The sequence below is a fragment of the Coptis chinensis genome, chromosome 3 (genome assembly GCF_015680905.1).
Source record: "Coptis chinensis isolate HL-2020 chromosome 3, ASM1568090v1, whole genome shotgun sequence".
Lineage (NCBI taxonomy): Eukaryota > Viridiplantae > Streptophyta > Magnoliopsida > Ranunculales > Ranunculaceae > Coptis > Coptis chinensis.
In genome coordinates this window covers 36,660,147-36,670,145 of record NC_141458.1, presented here as the reverse complement: position 1 = coordinate 36,670,145, position 9,999 = coordinate 36,660,147, and the positions used below count along the sequence as shown (strand labels likewise).

Here is a 9,999-nt window from a genome sequence, read left to right as displayed (position 1 = left end):
TTTGGATCTGATTTCCTCCATATCAACAAAGAAGACTTAACTCTTAAGATATTTGGGAGCTTAAGATAGAAAGTAGCCATTAGAATAGCTTCTAGATCTAGTTTTAATGGTCTTTAATTAAGTTTAGTTTCATTTCATTCCTTGTTTTAGATTAAACCTTTAAAATATTGTTATTCATTTGATTAGATTAATAAAATAGTTTATTATTATTCAATTCGTTTTTTTTTGTCATTACATTTTTAGATCTAGTTTAAATTCTTGTTGATATCATTTCTTAATTACTAATTAGATTTTAATTATTGTTTGTTAAATTAGTAAAGTTGGAATCTTGATATTATGTTTAGTTTAGATTCATATGGAAATGATTACGGAATGATTCTCGGCTAAACCTCCATTAGAGAGGGTTGAGAAGCCTTGATGACAGCTTGATTCCGATTATCGTAGAGTCGTCGTAATTTCTATTCCACTCTAGAAATGATTAATTCACCATGAGAATGGATTTAATCGTTCACATGCTAGTTATGAATTGGTAGAAGTGCCATGTGTAATTAGGGATTAGGAAGAACCAATTGTTCTGCGTGGCGATTCAATTCGATTCTGACGATTAATCTGTTAGTTAGTAAGTTAAGTTGAGTTAAGGTGGAATCAATCCCCTAATTCCTTATCATAGAATCAACGCAAAGATTCAAGAGTTAATTAGTTGTATCTTGTGGGTAGTTGCATCGTAGTTTATAATTCGTAAATCTCTCATTAGACGGTTAGTTAAGATTATTATACTTAGAGAACATTACTATGTGAAAGAACTAGGAGTGGAACGAACTCACTACTCCACTATATCTATTCAATAGATAGAGAGTAGAACAATCTTTGATAAACTAGTTACGTAATCTCGTTTAGTTTTACTTATGTTTTGAGTTTTATCGTTCATTTCGTAGGTAAACTATCATTTTTACGTTTATTAGAACACTATGAAAAAAATACATGAGAATATTTGAACAAAAAGAGAAGGGTACGCATAAGCTAGTAGAAGATCAAGGAGCGCTTCTTTTTGATTGGGCATATGCTACATCATTGTTTAAGTGTGTAAGAATTGTTGATTTGATGTGCAATTGGGATGGGATAGTGAGATGAGCGCCTTTTGTAAAGGGTATTGGGAGTGTGTGATATCGGTCGAGTGCTATTTGCCACTTGGGCCGAAAACATTGTAATCTTTATCATCATTACTATATATACAAAGTGAATTTTACTGATAAAAAAAAATATGGCGAACTCTTTAAAATTTGTTGTACTTTTTCAAAGGGTCTTGTCATATTACCTCCATTTGATTATGTAGTATTCCTTGAAGAAGCTCCCTGCAGGAAACTACTAAGTTTTAGGTTGTGATCTATGTGCATTGCTGAATGGTAAGTTTGAAGCTGAAATGGAATATTATTCATTTGTTTTCCTTTCTTGGTCTTATTGTCTTAGGTTGTGGCATCTGGAATAGATGAACGAACACTAAAGTGTGACGGGGTCTGTGTTGCATCCTTACCAACTACCATGGTGAGATAATTGAATCCATCTTATTTATAGCTTAGCATTCATTTTTTTTTTCTTGATTAGGTTATCTTGTTCTTTTTGTATCTTTAGAAATCTTGCAATTGTTACATCACTATTGTATAGGTTGTTGGCTTGTTGCTTTATGGCTCCGATAAGTAAGGAACAAAAGATTGCAAAGAAAATCTTACTGATTTTGATTTGAAATGGGCTTCGAGAGTTGTCAGTATCTCCCATAGTGAATCCATGTATACCCATCTAAAGTCTTCAAAAAAAAAGTTCTAAAATTTGGGCAAAGAATTTGCATAATTTTTGTTGGGCCCACTTACCAAGACAAACAATCTCTTCAAATACTTCATTTTTTTTTTGACCAACAGACCTTGGCTATTCTTCTGGTATTCTAAGCAAGTAATTATAATATAAGGGCACATAGTCTAATTATCGATTTTGTAGGGGGTTGTTGCTGGCTTGCTAGTCCAAAACACGCTAAAATACTTGCTTCAGTTTGGACAAGTATCTCCTTACCTGGTGAGCATTTTATTCTTTTGCTCTGTATTCTAGCTGGTAATGTTGGTAAATGCCTTATTTAAGCTTCATTCATGATTGTTGTAGAGATTCATATTTAACTCAAAGTCTTCTTATATCGTGAATGTAGAGTTTAACATTGCTTTTGTTTGAGCTATTAAAGTTGACTTTCTAACTATTCTAAGTTCTATCGTTGATTTTTGATATGTTATTGTTGCACTGTAGGGATATAATGCTCTAAAGGACTTCTTCACAATCATGTCAATGAAGCCAAACCCTCAGTGCTCAAACTTTGCTTGTTTTGAGCGACAGGTATTATAGCTTGCACAGAACCTTGCTCACAATTCCTCTCTCAAAGTATAACTGTTTCTGAGTATCCGTTGTTTTTCTAGAAAGAATATGCTGCTGCAAAGCCTGCAAGAGATGCAGCAGCTAAGGCAAAGATGGAGTCCAAAACATCATCTGCCACAGAGTGCGCAGTTCATTTGGACAATGAATGGAACATAAGGTATGTTAAGTTGGAAGTTTCGTCTATGCTACACTTGTACTAGTCTTAGGCTACAGATTATGATTTAAGTAAATACATAGATTGGAAGTCAACATTAATTTGCAATGCATTCTATGTATATATCATTCAAAAAATGATTCCCCATACTAGTATGAAGCAGGTACACTTGATGATTTATTTCTGTTATATGGATGAACATGGCTTCTTGTTTATGAGATGGTATGACAAATAATAATGGACCTTGGGTTCAAACCTAGATTTCTTATTTTCCTTTAGAAGTTGACTATCTACAAAGAAGCTGGATATCTACTCTTCTTGCACTATGTACTTCATGTTATCTGTTTGATAAATGTAAATATTCAACTTGAAGTATTCTAGAAATAAAAAAGAGAGGTTCCTGTTATGGATAAATCATTTGTTGCTCTAGGCTTACACTTTCACTGAATGAATATTTTTCGGTTATTTTGCCTGTACAGTGTTGTTGATGATAATGAGGTGGAGAGCACAGACGTACAAGGAAGTTCAGGTGATCTTCTCAGTTTATTTTGTAGTTTTTTCTTAGCATGGCACCATGTAACTATAGTTAGTCTGACTTGAGAAATACGCAGTCTTGGCCTCATATGTTCTGAAAACAGTTTTTCATGACTTCTGTTACTTGATCTTTCTTAATGTGTTTATGATTTTTTCAAACACTTTGATTAGTGACCCTTCAGTTCTAGTAATAGATTGAAGATTGAAGTAGGAGCGTATCATGACACATCCCCTACAGTATTAGAAATTTAACACTGTCACTAAAACATTACTGGTGATGCAATTGCAATGATTGAATAAAAATTATTTGACTTGTAGTTCTATATAGTTCAATAAACATAATAGATAGCACAGGTCCCTCTTGTAATAGACATTTAGACGTACAAGATATATAATTTTTTTTTTATTCTTTTCACTTGTACATCTTGCAGATGCCCTTCCAGTAGGACTCGTCCGTGAATTACCAAGTGCGGATGAAATCCAAAAACCATTGGTTGGTGAAACAAGCACTTCAGTTGATGACCTTGAGGAGCTTTGGAGGCAACTTGACGCCCTTAATGTTGATTAATGACCTGAATCACCGTTATATTGTAGTCCTTTACATCATAACTTATACTTTAACAAATCAATGACATTTTAAATCCCCAAATGGGTCGAGTGAGATAGCCCTTTTTTGAAATGAAAGGAGATATTGATAGAAAACAAGAATTGAGCGGGGGAGAACCCCCTAAGTATTCTCTCCCCTTTCGACTTTTGTTGTGTGGTGTATGTGTCTGTGTTTCTGTTCATCAGCAAATAATGTTATCAAGGTGGATGACTTCCTATTTCCTAAGCCAACTTGCACTAGTGTATTAGGTGTTGATCTTGGGAATTTTCATAAATTGTGGCAATGAGCCAGTCTTTTTTGAAGCAATTCTGTATTTGCAACTGCCAGCTGATACCTGCATAATGGAGAATGATTAGTACTAGGAAAATGAGGGATACTAAGGAGATATCCTAGTAGAATGGTTGATGAAACCTCATCACTTCAACCTCAAAAACTGATATCACCATGTATTTTGAAGAGGTTATATCTAGATTTTATATTGTGTGGCAGATTGGATTGAAAAATGAATCAACTTGTTCAGGTGATCATAGTTGAACATTTTTAATTAGTGTTTCTTAATATAAAGAGTTGATGCCTCGACGGTGCAGGAATTGCGCTTTTCAATGATCATAGTTGTAAGCCATAATTTTCACCATTTTGGATACTATATTTGGCAAGTTTGAATTTTTATTTATTTTTTGATTATTTGTGACAATGTTTAGAATAGTTGGGAGATCATATGTACAAAAAATTAGCCTAATCTAAAACTTATAAATGTTCTAACGATTTTGAGTTTGTTTACGTGTTAAGAAAAACGATAAAATATGTCCCTAGAACCCCTCCCTTGATGTATTGTCGTAGTCTTATTTCTTGGATCGAAGGTTGTACATATCACATTAAGAACTCGAGACCAAATGTTAGATAGATTTGGACACCACACCACAAAGGTCTGGTACCCAGGTGAACAAGCCTTTGTCTATCATGTGCCTTCTATCTCTGCCGTTCTCCATCAGTTTTGGATACTGTGTTAATGTAGTATATTCTTGCAACCATAAGTTGACAGTGATCCAATAAGTTGATAGTGCTAGAAATGGAGTTTATGTAAGGACTTCTGTTTTTCAAAGATATAATTGGAATAAGCTGCATAATAGATACTGATACATCACACACCCTTTTCTCAACATTAAATCGGTCCTCTATTATATACATAGTATTAATAGATTGTTAACTTAAGCATGCAAGTATAATTGGAATAAGCTCCATAATAGATACTGATACCTCTATTATATGAGTATTAATAGATTGATAGTACATAGGTATTACTTATTAGGATCACACTTATTTTTTATTTATAGATTGTTGACCTTCTTGTGGCATTATGTCAATGAATGGTCATTACGAGTAGTATGGATTTCCATTGGATGTACCTATAATAAGTAGCTCTACATTCAGTTGGCCAAGGCAGTTATTGTAGAGTGTGAATTCTTTAAAGGGTTAACTAGCATTACCCCCTAGATGAGCCAATTAGGATTTCTTCCTACTAGATGGGGAAATCAGGATCTCCCCCCAAGTACACAAAAAAAAAAAAATCAACTTGGGTTGACCGTGTTTTGTGTGTGTGTGTATTACCCTAATTGCCCATCTAGTAGGGGGGGATCCTAATTGGCTCATCTAGTGTGTGTGTGCTGACATCAATAGTTGAAGTAGTTGCACTTTGCTCTTTTGAGCTTCTTTACATGAACATAAATAAGCATTTTAATAACCACAATGACATTGCAAATCCTTACTAAGGTCTCACTCTGGGGGGGAGGGAGGGGGGACTTAACGTAGTTCCTCATTCTCTTTATATAGGCAAGATGCTCACGCCTCCCGCTCTCCCGCGTCAGGTCAGGTTCAGGTCTCCACCTTATTGGCGAACCATGATGGTGAGTTATGAAGAATCAATGAGATGCGTGTCTGAAGCTTCGGTCTTGAAAGCCACAATAAAGGTATACGTTACAAACCGTTATGAGGCAGGATGAGTGAGCATTATGGAGGTTGCCTTTGGGTGAGATTGTCTTCCCGACTTGAGTCACTTTGAAGCGAGCTCGTAGGACGAACACTTGAGATCGGTTGGAAATCGCTTGATTAAATAGATTGGTTGCCTAAGTTGAGTCACTATGAAGCGAACTCTGAGGATGAGGATTGGAGGTCGGTTGGTAGTTTTGTTTATGCTAGACACGTGCTTGATAGTCATTGGATATGAATATTACTCCCTCACATGTTCATTGATTGCCACTTTGTAACACAAAATCTACATAAAACAACTTTACCAGCCATGAATTTCGTTCATTTTTACCTCCACAAAAATATATTTTATGTGAAATTAGTGGAACTGGTATGGTTGGGACAATTTTGGGCTTGGTATCAATTCGTCCAAAGTTGTGAACAAAGAAGTACGTAAACTTTACCGTACCACACCAAGAAATATGCACTCACGAGTCGTGTATATTTACTGAATTAATATTAATGCTGATAAGCACATAAATGTGTATATTAAGTTGTCTAGTTAATTGATATATGTTCTTTTGATTAGTTTGATTCATTGATTTTACATAAATCAATATGAATGCGACGAAACGGGCTAAGGCTAGAGACTTTATTAGGTTGCAAAATGATCATGACTTGATTATAGAGAGGATACTCGATATAAGGTTGAAAATGACATGTATAAGACATTTTGATATAGCTGTGAAAAGTTGGAATGGTCTAGTCAAAGTTAGAGGGCGCATGCCCCTCCTTCTCAGTACACATAGAAACAGTAGATCAAATCCCGATTCTTTCACTGCTTGGAGCTCGAATTAGACAGTTCCAATTGGAATCAAACATCGAACATAACTTTCCAAACTCAATCCCAAGACTCACATAACTTAAAAGAAACTCTATATAAACATGGGGAGACCGAGAGTTAGAGACATCCTTTGAGTTGAAGATATAACAATGTAACAGGCGAGTTGGAGAAGAAAACGCCACCCCTCGGGATTTTGGTTTTGTCAATGGTTCTTTCTATTTGATTTTTGTGGTTCTATATATCATGTCTAGCTAAACTACAAGCTAGGGCTTAGATGAAGCCCTAGACTTGCGTAGGTTTCTATATGTTTAGTGATTTACTGTTCTCTAGAAGTGAGTTGTACATTGAATAATTGATTGATTTATCTAATATCAATAAGATTACTTTCATTAATTATATCTTGCATGTTTTAAATTCATGTCTTGACTAGTTAATAGTTAGATTATTCTATTGTTGATATCAAAGCATCAGTTTTTATTTAAACCTGTGAAAAATTGTGATATAAGAAGATAACTTTTGTTAGGGGTTTATATTTATGTGTTGAAATTTCAATCATACCAATATATAGATTGATATAAGAATTACACGATTATATTTTCAAGCAAACAATCAATGGTTGTATTTTCCTTATGCTACTTGTAATAAAAAAGAGAACTTTAAATTAATTAAACTATGAAAATCTACAACAATCTAGGATGGATTTGAAAGTCTTAGTGTTTCTCCATCGATAATTTAAATTATTTAGTTTATTACTTTCATAGTATAGTTTAATTAAATTGTTTTAGTTAATAGTAATTCTAAAATTTCATCCAAAATACCATTGTTCGGATTTGGATTCCAAGGAACTTGAATGGTAAAGCGCATGATCTATAGCTATGTGAGCATCAAAACACATGCCATGGGACTATATGCTATTTGATTAATAGATGTTTATTAACGAAAGAAAAAAACAACGTTGATAAAAACTAGCTATTCTACCCATCCTATGGCCGGGCTTGTAAATTTGATGTGCGATGCTTAATTTGGGTACTTCTAAGTTATTCAGCAATGTGGTATTGTGGTGTACTGCAAATGTTAAAATTAAAAAGCTTGAGAAAGGGGAGCAAAGGTGCCTCTGTGCAAACAATTCAATGTAGAGATGAAATACAAATGAGTTGTTAAGAGGCAAAACAAAAAAAATGGCATGAAGAAAACTAATAGAAACTTATAACCAAATTATGCTCGAGCATACAAAATTTTACTCAGTGGAACTTCAATTCCATTTGATGACCCAGGAAATATCTTAAAAAGAAATATATATAAGTAATGTACTAATAAGTTGATTTCCAAATCACACGTAATTTTAGCCTTTCAATTATGTTTGTTAGACTCATCCTAGCAAGTGCACGTTGTAGTTATAGATGACAAAGAAAAAAGGTTAGTGCATCTATGTAACAATGGAAAAACCTTGGGCATGGACTTGGATTCAATAGGTAAAACTGAAATAGAAAATAAAATCTCTTAAATTTCCAATAATAGTCAGTTGGTTGGTCAATCATTCATCGAAAAAAAGGAGTTACAATAGCATCTTAGGCATATTACCTATTTACCATGTATTACAAAGGGTCATACTGAATCTACATAAGTGATTACATCAATAAGAATTAAAGTACACCCCTTAGTCACTATATGTAGTAGGTCACTCTGACTTGTCCTCATATACAGTAGCAATGACATTGTTATCTAGTTCTTCCTGGCTTGTTAGCTACTTGGCTTTTCCCTTCACATTAACTCTTAAAGATGATGGGCATGATATAAGTTGGATTAGCTCACAGAAACACGAAGATAGAGGTTAATGAGATATAAAACTAAATCAGAAAGAAAACCAAACCTTACCTACTAATGTCTTCACTACTGAGGTGGAATTCCAAAAGAATTGTTCTTGCATAAAAAAAAAGGATAAAAGAATTGTTCATAATCATTAAGCTTATGTGCAACATATAAATATATATATACACACACGTTACATTGTTGATATCATATGCATATAAAATAACAAAATTAAGATACTCACCTTTGATGAAGCACTTAGAAAATTCCAAAAAACTAATAGTAGCTTTTGCATAATAAGAATTCACCAATAAATGAAACATGCAAGAGTTTAAGTTTGCCCTAGTCACTTGAGTTTCTTCATATTTTCTAAGATCCTTCTTGAGAGTGCCAAACCTACGGGCCAGTACACGACTCTTTTAGTTGAGATGAGAATAACCCAATTAGTAGCCAAAGTCATGGCTATTAATCCACATCCCTTATCGTCATCTCGTGTGATACCCTCAGTAACAATGGAAAAACCAAATGTGACACTTATTTATTTTTCGAGACTCATCTTTGGGGTCTTAATTTCAACTGACAACTTGCTAAAAATATAAGAATCTCCAATTTCATGCAAAATATATGTTTTCTGCAACATATTACCATTTCAATATTTAATCCACAACTTACAACAACGAATAATAACAAAGAGCATGCTAAAAAATAAAACAGATGATAGATTTGAAGAATGACTCCATCAAATTTTCATGATACAATTGATCTTTTTATTTTTTTTCCAAAAAAGGTATTGTGCACCACATGTTACTTGCAACAACAACCATGTGGTAGGATACAAATTCAGTTTCTCATCAACTCACCAAGTACAACCAATAGAACATATGACAATCCTAATTAGACAACTTTAGACTCTTTGATTGGATATCGAATTTCACCAATTGAATGCAACCCCTCATATGGGTTAGCTAATAGAGCAATAAATATGTCTTGGCATTTCTTTTTTTTTTTCTCTACCAATCAATGACCCTAAACTTTTCAAGGTCTTAAAGACTGGGCTCAAGGCTAGAAGAAGCAGGTAGCTACTGGTTTGTTATCACCAAAGACACAAAAACAACATCAATTAAAGGAAATAATAACTTTGCAATTAAAACTATAAAAAACAACATACAATTTTCAAAAAGAATCCAAAAGCAACCACAAACCTCCTAGATGAGCAATTAACTTAGGTAATGTGCAGAAAGTAAAGCTTTTGTTTGCTTTAACTCTCTAGCAGCTGTGTGTCCGCCAAACCAAGTCTCAAGTAACTACACAATTTAAAAAAAAAAAAAATATATATATATATATATATATATATATATAATATATATATATATATATATATATATATATATATATATATATATATATATATATATATATATATATATATCCCAAGTTGAGAATGCTCCCAAAGGACCCCACAGCCCCTTTTTTTTCTCTCAGACTGACACATCATATTTTACATAAAAAAAATGAATTTTACGCCTCTTTTTGCCGATTTCAATTGTTCGTAGCCCAAAATAGTTAAAAACATCTTTCTATACTCTTTTTTCAATTCTACAAAACACTCCCAACTCTCACAAAAAAAAATCATCTCTTCAAACCCTCTCTCTTATTCTTCTCTATCCACCCATC

General features: G+C 33.6%; 1 protein-coding gene across 1 annotated transcript; it reads left to right on the top strand.

Annotated features, from left to right (window-relative positions):
- The first annotated feature begins 1,220 nt into the window (after positions 1 to 1,220).
- On the top strand, positions 1,221 to 3,796 carry LOC147509442 (ubiquitin-like modifier-activating enzyme 5). The gene is made up of 6 exons (XM_086599218.1): positions 1,221 to 1,542; positions 1,990 to 2,064; positions 2,287 to 2,373; positions 2,454 to 2,569; positions 3,046 to 3,095; positions 3,532 to 3,796. Exons 1-6 carry the CDS (start codon positions 1,540 to 1,542, stop codon positions 3,666 to 3,668), a joined length of 468 nt encoding a protein of 155 aa, XP_086455344.1. The 5' UTR covers positions 1,221 to 1,539; the 3' UTR covers positions 3,669 to 3,796.
- The last annotated feature ends 6,203 nt before the right edge of the window (positions 3,797 to 9,999 follow it).

Excerpts from the sequence above, each read along its gene's own strand:
- LOC147509442 (XM_086599218.1), top strand. Across the intron at positions 2,065-2,286 it reads GACAAGTATCTCCTTACCTG|GGATATAATGCTCTAAAGGA; the intron begins GTGAGCATTTTA and ends GTTGCACTGTAG. Across the intron at positions 2,374-2,453 it reads TTGCTTGTTTTGAGCGACAG|AAAGAATATGCTGCTGCAAA; the intron begins GTATTATAGCTT and ends TTGTTTTTCTAG.